A 15,497-nucleotide genomic window follows, 5' to 3' on the forward strand; every position below is an offset into this window, starting at 1 on the left:
CAGGAGAGCTCCCGCTGCGGGGTCAGGGCAGGTGGCAATGCAGGACACATCCAGCCCCAAAGCCCACCCGGGTGCTGCTGCCAAGGCACGCACCAACCTTTCCCGCCCCAGGCTTTGCAGCTTGGCATCTCCATGCTGCTTTCCATGTGCCAGCAATGGCAGTTAGTCTTTAATTTCTTTGATGCTACTCCCCCCACACAGCCCCTGCAGCACAGATGTGGTCGTGCGATTCCCCAGCTTTGATATTTGCACAAGTGTCTCACAAAACACAGCTGCCTTCGCAAACGGCTCCAACCCCTCGGCAGAGAGCAGCCGCAGCTGCCAAGCCCCGCACCTGGCTGCCGTGCTCACACAGTTTTACCCACTGGCAGGGACCAGGATCACACCACTTTGCAAATTTAGGGCACTGGTTGTAGCTATTGCCTATTTCACTTAGTGCGGACTGGGGAACCAACCCCTTTCCCTCACGCCAGCCAGCCTCCTTCTTCAGGCCTGCCCCTCCTGCCCGGCCAGGACCTGGGCAAAGACCAAAACCAGCCCTCGAGCTCAGCTGACTCATTGCATCAGCTGAACACCTCAGCCTCTTCCAGGGTGAGGTTTCTTCTGCAATTTACCCAGCAGCAAGTCACCCTCACACACATCAGTGTTGCACCTGCAACTCATCAGGCCAAAAGGTCAGCACAGAAGTACAGGAGTGGTTTTGAACAGTGGTTTTAAGCACACTTGTACCCTGCAGGGACAATCAGTCCAGCCAGTTTCTCCAGTCCCAGGCTTCTCCAGATCACAGCGATGACAAGTGATTCTTGCTGGAACACCAGTTCCCATCTGTGACACCATCAGCTTCAAGTGTAACAGCAGGGCATTAATTCCCACCCTGCTTGCCTCCTGCACTGGTTTCTGTACGCTTGTGTGCACATGTAACATATTCCCACCTGCAAAAACATTGGTTTGTAGGTGGTAAATGGGAATCCCTCTCTTTTAGCATCCATAACATCCTGTGGCAAGGAGCCCCACAGCTGTCCTACCCCGTGGAGCACTCTCCCTTTGTCTTGTGTCACTGCCAGTTTATTTGATGGGATAGAGATGAAAGAAACACAGGGTCTCTTCCGGGCTCCTCCCCAGCTGCATGGTGCAGCCCTTCCAGCCTCAGCTCCACACCCCAAGGCCAAAGCAGCAGGAGGCAGGTGCACACTTAAGACCATCCCCTTTCCCCAAAACATCACTTATAGTTATTGCTCCCCCCTCCCTCCGCTTTCTCCATGCTAGAACTGTCTCTACAGAAAACAAGTGCAGAGTGATGCTTTAGATGGAGATGAGCAGGTCCGAGTCTTTCAGAAAGATGCAGACAGGGAAGTGGTCCCACCAGGGCACGTTGCTATCACAGAGTAGTTATTTGAAACTGATGTGGACAGAAAAAGCCCAGTCAAGTGAGAGAAAAGCATGACAGGACAAAGCCATAAAACGGGATATAGAGCACAAAGACTGTTAGAAGGCTCTTGAAATAACTGGCCTCATTTCTCTATACTTTGTTTTCCATCTTCCTGTGGACAGTCTTGCTGACTGCAAGCAGACAGCCATGCCCAGCATCTGGAAATTAAAGGCTTAACCTTGACTAGGCTGGACTAGAGAAAGGTCTTTAACTCACCCTGAGGTACCCTAGGCCAGCCTTGCTTCTCCTCCAGCTGAAGCACCTAACTGGTGAGCTGGGAAGGGCTGAGCCTGCTCTTCTCACCAAACCCTCCCAGAGGAGGGCAGGAGGAGCTTTAACAGCACTGCCCTCCTCTCCACCCTTCCACAAAGGTTTTCATATGCCCAGGACAGGGCTGAAGGACTATGATCATAGAGAAGCAATCAGATCTAGCACTCTTCCTGCCACTGCAAGCAGCTTCAAGAAAAGCAGAAGGGTAGCTGCCCTACTACAGTCTCAGGTCAGCCAAGCAGGCAGGGCCTGCTCAACTCAACTCTTAAAAACCAATCTGAAGGCAGAGACTTTACAGCAAGGAAGAAGCACAAACATCCTTCAATTAGCAGGCACTGGCTTGCTAAAATGGTGACTAGACAGAGGAAAGAAAGCACGTTAGTGAAGGGGGGAAAAAAAAAAAAAGAAAAAGACAGTCAGAAACAGGAGTAAACAAGAAGGTTTGTTCTTGTTAAGTTTATTGGCATCATGTTTGTCTCTTTACATAAGAGCTCAGCCTACGTACTAGAATGTAGACCTCTGGAAAACAGGTAGAAGGGCTCCATTTAAGCAAGCTACAAACGCAAGAACAAATACCAGGAAGAAAGGAAGAGAGGAAAAAGGGACTAGATTGCCAAGTTCTTCCATACCAAAAATCCAGATTAGCAGTCAGTACGAAGAAAGGGAAGATTCATAGTCCAGGTCATTCATCGAGAAACAGCTACCACAACCCAGGTGGGAGAGGAGCTCCTTCCACAGCACAAAGAGCCACTGGGACACCTCAGCTCTGGCTCCTTCTCACACTCGCTCCAGGATGTTAGGAGTTAAGCAGTAGGGGAGGTGAACAAATGAGGTCATTTCATAGCTGTATTTAATTTTAAATCCAATAATCCAGTGTGCATATCAATGCTGTTATGCAAATCTGAGAATTTAGATACAAGGAAGCCAGACAGATTTTCCAGAAGATGAAGCCTTTTTGGCCTCAAAACAAGAAGGCTTACATAGTTCATCTCTACTGTACAGAATACTGCCTCTATCTGGACTTTGTGTTGCTAGCACGCTGCAGTTCACAAGTGTCCTCCTCACTTTCTACACAATCTGTGTTTCAGTACTTGAACAGGTAATTGAGGAATTTTACACTAATTTATACATTTTTAATTGGTTGCATATATTAACATGTACTATAAGATTTTTCCTAAAGAAGCATTACATAATACATGGATACTGTAAAAAGATCTGATTAGTTAAAAGTAACAAGCATTAACAGAGATACATACAAAACTCAACCTAGTTGGACCGAGTGCTGAGCTTGCAATGAACTATGGGTAATCAGCCTTTCCAGTTGCAGCCTTCACAGGGGAAAACACGAGACAGTTAAAAATGTATGTAACTTGTTACACAGATTACCTGTAAACAGTTTCTCTCCGTTGGACACCTGGAATTAGATTCAGTTCCAAACATACATAAGAGTTTCCATTTTAAACTAAGAGAAAGGTCTGTTACCATGAAGTGTGATGTGGATGGTATGGGGACATGAGCTCTGAAGTGTGGGACTCACAGATGCTCATGGGAGATGGGTGGATTTTGGCAGCTGGAGATGGAAATTTTTTTAAATTTCATTTTAAACACAGAAGAGGGGCTGTGTGTTTGAAGGCCTAAGTGTGATATTCATTTGTGAAGGACTGTGCTCAACCCCTCCCTCTCCCCTCAGCAGCTGCAGCTCTCCGCAGAAGCCTTCACTCGGTCATTCTTGTCTAGTTTGATGGGTTCGGGGAATTCATTGTAAAGCTCCACTTCGGTTTCCTAGTGGGAGAGAGGGGAGGAGTTAGTGCCACAGCTCTACAGACAGCTCCTACCATGCAAGGAGCCATTCTCAGCTGGGGAAAGCTGGTTGGAGAGCCCAAGGCTGCCTGCAGCAGCTGAGCTCAGCAGGCAGGACCAGCAAAGGGCACCCACTAGCCCCATCCCTACCTGTTTAAGTGCATTTCGTGCAATCGTCTGGAAAGCTTGTTCCACATTAATGGCCTCCTTGGCACTGGTTTCAAAGTAGGGGATGTTGTTTTTACTGTAGCACCAGGCTTGCGCCCGTTTTGTGGTGACCTGGGTGGACAGAGAGTAGCATCACCACTTTCAGCTACGCAGGAAGGGGGTTTTATTTCCAGGGCAAGGCCAGAGACCCCTCGTATCCAATCTGAGCTAAAACAGCAGTTCTGATATCATCAAAACTACAGCCTTGATACTGAGCACAGGAGACTGCTGCCCACCACCGGATACACTCAACCCTGCGGCAAGGAGCACTATGCCTAGGGGAGACCACAGGGCACAGACTGCTCAGGTATCTGCAGAGCGAGGACTTGCTCCCATAGGAGTTTCTCAGCAGTTCTGGAGGAGGAGAATCAGCTCCTCTCCTTGCATCTACCCAGGAAGCTGCTGCAATCCTTCCACCAGTGGGCAGGAGCAAGCTGCACACAGGGTTTTGACCTTTCCAGGCAGGAGAAACACTTCCCAAGTGGCACACAACAGTTGAGCCACACTCAGGCACCTCCCACTCCTGTTTCTCAGATAACTCTCCCGTGTTCCTACAAGGTCTCCCACTCCAGCAATTTCCTAAGGGGAAGCCAGCAAGTCCCAGTACTCACTTGTCTGTTTTCTAGGTCAATCTTGTTTCCCAGCACAACAAAAGGAAAGTTCTCGGGATCCCTTGGACTGGCCTGAATGAGGAATTCATCCCTCCAGCTGTCTAGGGTTTTGAATGTGTTGGGGGCCGTGACATCAAACACCAGGACACAACAGTCTGCTCCCCTGTAGAAGGCAACTCCCAGAGACTGAAATCGTTCTTGTCCTGCTGTATCCCATATCTGGAGCAAAAGACAGGGCAGATAAGCCAGCTCTACTCTGACATAGTCCACAATTAAAGCATTCATTTCAAAACTCCCCACCAGGCATCTACAGCCCCCAGCTAGCCAGAGAGGTGCATCTGAAGGCTTGGGAATTTCTGTAGGCACAAAGTATCAAGAGCCAGAAACACCCTTCTAAAAGATAGGTAACACTTTTTGTGTTCAGCCTCAGCAAAGGAGACATATCCTTGTTCTGGGCAAGCAGGACTCAGGTATTAGAGTCCGCAGGTGACCTGCCTGCAGTGCTTGGGTGCACTTGAGTACCAGCACAGTCCAAACACTCCTCTGACAGCTGCAACAGGGCTTGCAGTCAGTCTCACCAGAGACACAAAAGCTTCAGATACTAGAGACATAAGCAGACTGGCAGGTTAACACTACACCCACAGGACACAGGGCAACATGAGTAGTTGACCTGACTAAGGAGTCCTTTCCACCTCCTGAACTCTTAGCAAAATGCATCTTTCTAAGAAGATCTAGCTTACTGACAATACCAAATGCTGTTTTTGTAACCGGGCCTGGTAAAGCTGCTCTTAGCTCAGCAGAAACTGATCTTTGCCTTCTCTTGTTTGGTCCATGCACAGATTTGTAGAGAAGCCCAGCAGCACCTATGGCCAAGAGCAGTTCAGTGCAAACAAGATTCACACCCAGTACACTGACCTCTGCACTGCTCTGGACTACACTGGAGCAGATACTTCCACACAAGTGTGGTCTAGGCAGCCAGGCACCCCTTGCAGCAGGGAGCAGAGTCACTCCTTACCTGCATTGTCACTAGCCTGTCATCCACCATGACCTCTTTTGTCAGGAAGTCTGCGCCTATCGTAGCCTTGTACTGGTTACTGAATTTCTTGTTCACATACTGGTTCATGAGCGATGTCTTTCCCACCCTGTACAGAAAAACAAAAAAGACTAGGTAGACTGTTTCTACAACAGTGTTTGAATTAACCACCCTGAACAGAACATCCCAGTGCTCTTTGCATTCCACCATAGCCTCCTGGCCTTTCAACCAGGGAAAAATGCACCCACCTCTGCAAGAAGGGGGTTTTACAGCAATAGATGCTGAGATAAGTGCTGAGTAAAAGCATTAGCTACCTAAAGGATACCAAGGATTACAATCTTGAGAAACCTTGTTTCACCATCAGTAATCTGATCCTTTAAGTAGTATGTATCACATTGTGATCATGAGGGCAATTTTGGAAGAAGATGAAGTGCCCCAGAGAAACCAACCAGAACCAGTCATCTTCAACCTCTGCAGAATGAGGAGGTGAAAGAATAGACAGCCTCAGCTGCCAACAGCCCACATACACATCTGCTACGCACCTAGAGATGGAGATCCTCCCCAGAGATCCAGCTTAGAGGCTCACATGCCCTCTCTGTGGCTGAGAAACACTCCCTGATCAACAGCTTGCTGGGCACAGTGGTATAAATAAGTCATGGGAGTCGGGTTACTGCCTGCATGGCAAGTAACCTCTAACAGCAGAGCAGACTCCTTGCTAAACATCAGAGCAAAGCCTTTCACTGCAAGGGGCAGGCTCTAGCCAGATCAGACAGAAGCTAAGCAGATGGCTCAGTATAAACTATGCCTGACAGTGGCAGAGTTTTAAGTAGTCAACTAAGATTGCTTACTAGTGGGTTTTGGTTTGTGGGGGTGTTTTGTTTTGTTTGTTTTTAAATTTGTTTTTTATTGAAGTGAAATATTCATTTCAACACCATACATCCTCCTTGCAGAAAGGCTATCCAGTTCTGCTACTGGAGTGGTCTGCCCATCACATTTCCCCTGCTTAATATTATGGCAGAGGTTCAAGATGTTAAATTGTGGGGACATATTCAGGACAGAGGGTGGTGAAGACGTCTTAAAGCTATAAGGTAATGTGGCTATCTGGGGCTGTAAAAATCTCTCTTCCCAGCACTGCTGGTTTCTTACAGTGCATCCAGTCTCCCACTAGTTAAGAGGACTGCTCCAGCGAGATGCAGATTGGCAGCTTAAAGGCTTTTCCACTTACCCAGAGTCTCCAAGGATGATGACTTTCAGTAACACTTTCTTCCTAGAAGTCATCTTTTACACTAGAAAGGAAGAGGAACAATCACATTAAACACCATTAGCATGTCATTCCTCAAGCAGAAAGTAGCAAGTTTGGAGTCTGAGAAACCGGACTCCCAGCGAGGAACCAGTGACAGGTGGGGCCCAGCACTCCTGAAACCAGACTCCTTCAATTCAAAGCCACACTTGAGCACTAACCAGGTGTTTGCCCATTTCACAGGCAGGATCATGTCAGACCAGTAGTGGCAGCTTAATATCAACAGGTAGATGAACCAAGCACTTGTCCTTTACAGTACCAAGTCCATTTTGGACCCTATTTCCAGGCCATTGTGTGGGTATACTAGCCTAGGCCATATCCCTTAGCCTCACTGGAGGCAGTGTAGTAAAGCGCATCAGCTCCCAACACAGTAGCATGTGTAAGAATTGGCCTAAGACAGACATAAGCAGAGATGTGTCTGATACCACACTTAAGATTTTTTTTTTTTTTTAATGCTGTTCAGTAGTTTCCTCAGTAGAAAAAAAAAAAAAAAAAGAAAAAGATGGGCTTCTTCCACCTTTCAGGTTCAGCTTAGAGAAGCAATAGCTTTCTCTAGCAGCTGTGCTTTGTGAAAGCATTGAGTCCCAAGGATTTGCTGTGGTTGAAGTGGTCACAACACAACCACACAGGCCAGCTGAACAGCTGAATTAAAAGGCAAACTGCTACCAGACTTCGCAGCTTTGCTGAGAGCATGTGAAGCTAACTACTGCCATCTCGCCTTTGGCAGAAGGACAAGTAAGGCTACAGTGACAAACCTCACAACAGTCTATTGCTCTATTAGACGATGAGTTATTTGTTCAGTTGCATCCTGCCATGACTCCAGTCCACTTTATAGGCAGGTGGCTCTAAATTGGCCACTAATGGTCCATCCAATTAGCAAGAGTGAGAGTTGAGCTCCAAAGATCCACTCTCTTACTTGCTCCTAGATCTCCTTTAGATTAGCGAAGCAGCTAGAAATACATCAGCTGCAGCAGGCATGAATACACTTCTGGATGTGCTTGTGTTTGCTGTCACTGTGCTAAAAGTCTTGCTATTAGTGGCTGAGCATGCCCTTCCTACCCTGAGGCCCCTCTTCCCACCTCTGGGGAAGGGATGCGACAAACCATTCTCAGGTGCTCAGGCTTGATCAGATCACAGCCCTGGTTTGGTACTGACCTGGTACACAACACAAGGATTCCTTGGCTTTTCCCGAGGAGCCCTGCAGGTTCTGTACAACAAAAGGAGCCAGAAGACAGTTATAGCTGTGCTATTTGAGTTCAAAGACCCTTGACAACAAGTTTCATGTATTAAGCCCTTATATAGGGACTTGGTTACCCTTAAATCCCCATCCTGCTACACCACATTCACTGTACCACACAACTCCTACTCCTCAGGAGCTATTCCTGACTTTCACAGCGAAGGAGGCCTTCACTTCTACAACATGGATATACACATCTTCTGAGCAGCTCAGTCCTATGCATTTCCTGGTATATGCAACAGACTAAACTGCTAGATAACTGCAACCCCCTTCATCCCACTACTACAGGAGGTAACATGCTCCAAGCTGTAGGAGCCTCTTACTAGATGCAGAGTCCAGTTGCTAAGTGTCTTAATCATCTCAAGCTTTGAGTGTTGAGACACACGCAGTCGTTTAGACTTTGCCATTAGTGAATGCTGCAGAAGCTGAAGAAGCCCTCCTGCAGCTGCTGTAGGTAGTGGTACACTTACAGTTACACCACGTTGGACTGCACCCACCTCATGCATCTAGTGATACATCTAGATGGCAAACACTGTTGACAAGATAACAGCCAGAGGCTGTTGAGTGAACAGCAGTGGCAGGCCACCCACAGAGCTCATGCTATCCTTAGATGGGTGTTAACAGATGCCAGAGAGCCTGCACAGGACAGCTTCTCCAAGTGTAAATATCTCTCCTTCCCAAGGTTGTCTATGCTAGACTGCATTGCTCAATGATCCAACATGGCTCAATGATCCAAGATATAGCCAGCTGAAAGTTGTCAACAACCCCAGCATTTAGTCCTGCTTCTGCCAAGATCCACACTCTACAGCTCATGTCCTCTACAGTTGTGCAGAGAACAGGCCACGTAAGCTCCTTCAAGCAGACTGCACCTCCTGAGTTTTCAAAGCACGAAGCACAAGTGACACTTGTGCTAACCAAGCCAGAAACTTTTGCAGCACAATCAGCCCAGATGGAGCAAGAAGCAAGTGAGCAGAGCTTTGAAACAGCTTAGACACAGCTGTGTACACTGAACTGTCATGGAAAACATCTGTATAGGTTTAGGTCCAGTGTGAGTCACCTGTTTTCCTCAGGACAGAGGAAAACAACTCACCCTGAAGTGACTGTGCCAGAACCCAGCATGTACTGCTTCTATTTTCCTCTGAGTGTTTTCAGAATCACTTGCCACAGGCTGCTGCAGCTGACTGCTTCCTGGTATTCGAAGCAGCTTTGCACAAGCTGGCATTAGTTCTCATGATCAGGGAGGGATTTGCAGAGCCCTAAATCACACTGGATGCTTAGCACCCAAGTTCAACACAGCCTGAAGTCCCACTATGAAGGGAGGGGAAACTGCTCTGTCAAGTCTCATTATCTTAGAAGTAGCTCAGCTGGGCAGCCACCTGAAGACATGAGAAGGAAGTCTGAGTCAGACCTGACACTGCCTTCTTGTCATAGCTGACAGCCCTTCACACTGATGGGTTGGCCTATTACTGCGTCATGAACACTGGTCAGGTGAGACCTGAGTTTCCATTCCAAGTGATGCAACGGATATGAGCCAGAGCACAGAAGGAGCTGCATCAGCTTGGTATTTGGTTTGGGCCATGAGACAGCAAGGAACTCCAGTCCTGCCAGGGCCCAGCAGTGGACACTGCCCAGAGTTTCCCACCCGTGTTCTACTAGGCTTCATCAACGCTGCTTTGAAGCCCAGTCAGCTGATGGGCCAAACCCTCTTATTAATCTTCTCTTGGAGGAAGTACCAGTGTTTGATCTTTCTATAGGAGGAAACCCCTCTAAGTTTACATCAAGTTGCTCTCTACAGCACCACCTTTGCTATTTCGCTAATCCTCACCGTGTTCTGTGTGGCTGAGCAGGTCTCCAACAGCAGCTCCAGCTTTAACGCAGCTCTTTGTGCTAAACAGATGTCTGACTGGTCCCAGTGAGATCTTCAACCTAGATGGATTGAAGACATCCCCACTGTCTTAACTGAGGTTTCTTAGGAAGCAACCCAAAGTGTCAAACTACTCCAAGGGCAGGATACCATGCCTCCTCCAACATCTGCTTCCAGTCACAGTGTTTTTAACAAGCTGTGGTACTGGAAGTGAAAGACACTACTGCCCTCTGAAGGTCCCGTAAGTAAAGCCTTACTATAGTCTCCTTAACACCACGCAAAGGATTTTGGTGACTTCAGCTTATACTGAGTCAACAGCAAATACAACATCTTCATGGCAGAGGATGCTTCCACACATTGCAGTCCAAGTAAGCTCAGAAATACCTCAAGTCAATCCTGGCTACAGCATGCCATTTGCTGTGTCAGTAGAACAAGGTGCAACCAGCCAACCCTGTGCCAAGTTCAGTACTCAAAGATTTGCTTGCCTGAAGTCAGAGACAATTTATGATTATTCTCTTGTTAACACAGGCTGTTTCTCTCATTACATGGCATTGAGTAGGTTCATCACCGCCTTGCGTCCCAGAAATGGAGCCCACATAGGTGCTCTAAGCTGCACAGATCTCACTTCTGGTGAACCTTGCTAGTAGAAAATCAACTAAGGGAGACCAAGAAAACTATAGCTTTAGCTCACAGATGAAGCAGGCTGGAATACCTGAAGGAGCAGTTAATTCACACGAGGAGTTTCTCCAGTCACACCTGCAAGAAATATTAAATTACTGAGCTAAGGTGAGATGTAGGCTGTGCAGGGTTTCCCTTTCCACAAGCTCAGCTTGAGTTGAGATCAAAACTGTAATAGTACTGAGTCAATGGTATCCAAGTCTAAGATTATTTTGCACTATATATGCAGCTTGTCTTGCTTTATGACATTTCATATAATTACTCTAGAGAAGCATCCTGTAAAAGTCACATAAGCCCTTAAGATGGCAGTGTGCGAGCTCACACAGGGCTCACATCCAGTCCCAGGGGCATTTCTGAACAAACACTTCCTTTTTCAGAAAAATCATGAAGAAAAACCTGTTTGTTAAGATTTGATCCAAGACATCAGTTCTGTTTTACACTGTGTGAAGTCTCTTGGAGCAAGGTCATCTGCATGACTGCTCAGAACACAGCCTACCAGCACACCCAGGTAGCCCTGCTCAGGAGCCATCAGAAACTTCCTGTCAATCAGAAGACCAGTCAGCATCATTCCTCCTCCTGGCCTCACTGGTGCCAAAGGAATAACACAGCTGCCTCTAATACAGGAGAGGAGTCCTTCCACTCAACCTTTAATGCCTATCCCTCTAAGCAAACAAGCCATTAACAGCATGCTGGCCATAATGAGATTAAGCCTGGTATAGCATACTCTCTCCCACAGCAGCGTTATTGCCCTTGTAAGGCTGGCCTGCTGGAGCAGCAAGGGAGAACCCCTAACATCTGACCTGCAAGTGTTACTGGCTTAGCTGATCTGAAAGGAAGAATCAAACACTGTCCTATGGAGCTCCATAGTGCTACAGCTCCTCAGGTGCAAGAGAAAATAAAGCCCATGTGAAATCTAATTAGGCTTCCCTTGTTGCTTCAGAGTACAACTGTCCTTTCACCTGCTATATTAAGACAGCTGCTTTAACTCAAAGTAGAAATGGATGGTTAAGGATTCCTAGAAATGTTCACATGTGTCAAGTCACAATGCAGGTATTTTAATATTAATTAGGTTGATACAAGCAAAGAACAGTAGGAGCTTGCATTGATGGCCCACCAGATCTCTTAGATTAGCTATCGTTTAACAGAAGTAGACCTTGCAATGGGAACACCCTGTCAAGTTGTTTATGGACAGTTTTAGTATGAAAGTAGCTAGCCTTGCGGGGGAAAAATCTCACCTCCATGGAATACAACAGCTCCCTAAGAAGCAGCATATACCCATACCAGTTTTGAACCTCCCGACAAGCTGCTGGAGCAGTCCTTACTGTTGTAGCTTTGCCATTAAACAGTTCAAGTCACAATCCTAACCAAGAACCAAAGCATGTTTATGCAGAGGCTAGAAGAACTGGGACATTTGACTAGGAGTTCTCTGGTCCTATACCTACCAGCTTGCCCTCTGCACCTTCCACTAGAAACCAGCTGAACAGTGAAGCAAGACTGTCGGATTGCACCTCTCACCCTTTGTCCTTTGCTAGGGGTATTTAATACTATGCCAACAAAGCACAAAGTGGTAGGTGAGCAAGTATTAAGCAGAGCTAAACTCACTGCAGCACTTATAAATACCTAGTCCTGCTCCCCTGTCCCATCAGGCAGCACAAGAGTTAAGTAGGTATTCCACAGAAAGCCACATTTGAACCTGAAGCACTACAGGTCTGTTCTGGGTGCTGCGGCTGACAAGCAGAGCACTCACTTCTCCACTTTATCACAGGAACTTTAGCAAAAACACCCAACCACGAGAAAGCCAATCTGGATAGAGCAGTACTCTATTAGGGGATACCATGCACTGCAACAGGCTCACCACGGTGACCAGACTGAACAGAAGACAACCACACTTGAACACTGGAAGAAACTTCTGCCCTGAAATGCAAGAAGTGTCCTGAAATGCAGCTAAGTGCCTTTCCAACACAGAAACACTACCTCTGCTCACTGTTCTCTCGCATGGGGGAGGCTGCAAAGCATTAAGTCTCTGTACTACACTAAAGAGCTATTTTTATTCCCCCCTTCCAATGGTTCTGCATTTCTTCAAGGAAACTGAAGCTGGAAGAATGATTCAGGACCAGCTCAGATTGAACCAGTTCCTTCCCAAAAGTAGGAAGTTCCCCAGCATGTTTGGCACCTCAGGGGGTTACATCTGCTTAGACCTTCAGCCACTGAAATGAGATGCTCACTGGATGTTTATCCCGCTCATACAGGATCAAGCATGCCAGACTGGCACATCAGTTGCCCACGGTCACACTGTACCCTGCCATGCTTTATCCAGCCAAGCTTAGCTGAGACTTTGAGTAGACACATGAATTTGTTCCAGTTCAGCTACCCTGAAAATGCAAGGCCTCATCCTGAGGGAAGGCAGAGAGTCCACAATTGCCATTAGTTGACCAGGATCACAGTTGCCACTTGCAGAGCACCCAAGTGGTCCAGACACCCTTTGTATTGAAGCCTAAATCTCCAATTGCAGCAGGAGCTCACGGTGGAGCTGAACAAGTTTGACCAATACAATTTGGTAACAAGAGCTTGGTTCCAACTACCTCGTCACGCAAAAATGGCAATGCAAAACTACAAGTGATAGCCTGAGCAATTCAACATGAATGCCTACCTGAGACCAGCAGATACCAACCTTTTAACATCTCTCACTTGTGCTCTCCTGAGAGTGACACAACAGTCCACAAGCAGAGCAGAAGCCCTGTCCTTTCATCTGGGAAGAGCTGAATGCTAGCCAGAGGACAATCAGCAGGGGCTGTTACTTTCATATGAACATGGCTTAAGAGGTGCCAAGCTACCTTTAAGGAAGGAACTAGAAATAAGCCTGCCTTTGATTATTTTTTTTTTTTGACTGCTACAGAGCCTGCATAATTTTCCTCACCAAACCCGAGTGCCCTACAAGTGGAACAATTGCCTAGCATCCTCACAATGAGGACTGCTACAGAAGCACATAAAGTTTTGTCAATGCAAGACACAACTTGCTGTTAAGGGCTGCACAAGCAAGACAGTACCTTCTTCTACTCCCATGGCAGGTCTACTAGTAGCTCAGCTTCCTCAGCTGGCTAAAAGATCTCATCTAGGAAAGGCTCACAATTAGTGGGGACATGTGCCAGCTTTGCACCTAAAAAGCAAACTAGGAACATCTTGCCACTCAGGTTGACAACTTGCAAGAACTGCTCTCTGTAAATGGGTTGCTTTCTAGGGCAACAGGCTCTTACAGTCCATGCAGTCAGAGGTGCTTTAGAGGTGCTTCAGGCCCCACTGATGCACCACAGAGCAGCCAGTTAAAGCGAAGCCCACACAAAAAGCAGCTGGCAAGATACTCCTGTGACAGCATCACAGAAGGGTACATTCTAGCTGCTGCTGTATCAGTACCATCTCAAAACTGCTTTCCACCTCCTTCCTCCCCACACATTTATGCTGCTGTTCTAACCAACGTATTCCCTCCTGCTGGTATCCAGCCAAGAGCTCAAGCACAGCTCATCGTTCCCTCCTCAGAAGGAACAGCTAGGCTGCCTGCTACTTACTGCAGTTTCACCAAGAGCAGGCTTCTGTCCAGTTGGTGCCTTTCCCAGCCAGCCCTATGAGGCAGGAATTCTCTCTGTTCAGGGAGCTGGGAGCCTCAGCTACAAATTAATTTTTAATACCTTGTATAAAACATTATATTGCAAGTTGTCAGGTGTAGGTATGCTGTCCAGTGTCTCCCACCCCCACGTGAGAGTCCTAAGCCAAATGCTTCATCTTCTTGAAGAACTGCATAGAGCTTTAGATGCTTGCTAGCACACTGACATGGCTCAGATCAAAACAGACTCTTAAAACATGTTTCAGTATCCCAGAGGAATTGGCTTTTTAGACTACAGCTGTCTGCTGTAAGTTTCCACCTCATTTTGAGGGTGGAGTTGCAGCCTCCAGTGCCAGAGGAGCTGCTCTAGGACCAAGTGAAGCTCAAGAATCAGCCAGCTACACCTCAGCCTCATGGCTTTGAGTTCAGTTCACTGGCTGCTTCAATGTGAGCACCAAACTGCTGTGACATGGTGCTAATATCAACTGACCTGCTCTGTGGGCTAGCTACCAGATGGATAGGACACCAGGCCCACACACATCATCTGCTGCATCCTGTTCCTGGATAACATACTCTTAAGACAGCTCAGTGCTAAAGGGAGAGAATGATGGAGCAACATGCAGCTTTGGGAAACATGTAGGAAATCCAGCTGGAAAACAAAAGCTTTGGAACAGTTGTGAGCAGAATAGGCTCTTGCCGTGATCAAGGAAGCTCCAGAGGCAGTGCTGGAGAAGATGCTCCTTTCAGTGGCAATGAGGTTTTAGCTTGCCTCAGATATACCCTGAATCCCCAGCTGGAGGCTCTAGAACACATCCTTGCTGTGGGCAAGTGCTCAAAGAGCTCCTTGGAAGAAGCTATGCCAATGGCCAGTTTGCCAGAGAGTCCAGATGACACAGGGAAGACAGAAGCAATGCCACTGGTAGGAGTGGAATCACAGGACTTGCACATGAGAAGGGGTCTGCCCCGCTTGAGGTCTCAGCTCAGCTGTGGCTCCGTTAGGGCTGCAAGTGCTGAGATTTGGAGAGCACTGCATTCCTGAGAGGCACTGACGCATATGATCAGTCAGGCTCAAAGCCCGAGTTCTCAAAGCCAAGTTCCCCAGGCCAAGCCTCACTGATTCACAGCCCTGTTACACCTCCCGGCACTCGGCCAGATCAGAGCTGGATTATGCCTGCACAATGTTTAAATACTAGATGTGGAACTGAACAAGTTTCTTGCTCTAAATCTGCCATTATGAATTGTGACTCCACTCTAGAAAAGTCCAAACTACATAGGACCAGCGCTCACCTCCACATCCAGAAAAGTGTAAGACTTTGAAACAGATCTCTACTGGTTTAGACATCACAGCAGCCACCGTCTCTTGAGGAGGTATCATGTTCATCTGACTACATGGTTTGAAAGTGGGAGCAAAACAACCACAGAAATGCATTTGCTTACAGTACCAAAGCAGATGTGCCTGTGCACATTTAG

The 15,497-nt window shown here is 47.3% G+C and overlaps 1 protein-coding gene across 2 annotated transcripts; it reads right to left on the reverse strand.

Moving 5' to 3' along the window:
• Positions 1-2,139: 2,139 nt before the first annotated feature.
• On the reverse strand, positions 2,140-6,638 carry RAB7A (RAB7A, member RAS oncogene family). 2 transcript variants are annotated; one of them, XM_009696327.1, is made up of 5 exons: positions 6,576-6,636; positions 5,333-5,459; positions 4,318-4,536; positions 3,650-3,778; positions 2,140-3,481 (listed from the first exon to the last, which is right to left on the reverse strand). In XM_009696327.1, exons 1-5 carry the CDS (start codon positions 6,626-6,628, stop codon positions 3,386-3,388), a joined length of 624 nt encoding a protein of 207 aa, XP_009694629.1. In that variant the 5' UTR covers positions 6,629-6,636; the 3' UTR covers positions 2,140-3,385. The 2 variants fall into 2 exon arrangements, with proteins under 2 accessions (XP_009694629.1, XP_009694628.1); XM_009696326.1 differs by having other exon boundaries at positions 3,233-3,778; positions 6,576-6,638.
• Between the last annotated feature and the right edge of the window lie 8,859 nt (positions 6,639-15,497).

This window comes from Cariama cristata, unplaced genomic scaffold (assembly GCF_000690535.1).
Source record: "Cariama cristata isolate BGI_N322 unplaced genomic scaffold, ASM69053v1 scaffold1073, whole genome shotgun sequence".
NCBI classification, from domain to species: domain Eukaryota; kingdom Metazoa; phylum Chordata; class Aves; order Cariamiformes; family Cariamidae; genus Cariama; species Cariama cristata.

Coding starts and splice junctions, on each gene's coding strand:
- RAB7A (XM_009696326.1), bottom strand. CDS start 6,628: ATGACTTCTAGGAAGAAAGTGTTACTGAAAGTCATCATCCTTGGAGAC. Junction 4,537..5,332: donor ACAGGCTAGTGACAATGCAG/GTAAGGAGTGAC, acceptor CTTTTGCTCCAG/ATATGGGATACAGCAGGACA. Junction 3,779..4,317: donor TTGACCTAGAAAACAGACAA/GTGAGTACTGGG, acceptor CTGTCCACCCAG/GTCACCACAAAACGGGCGCA.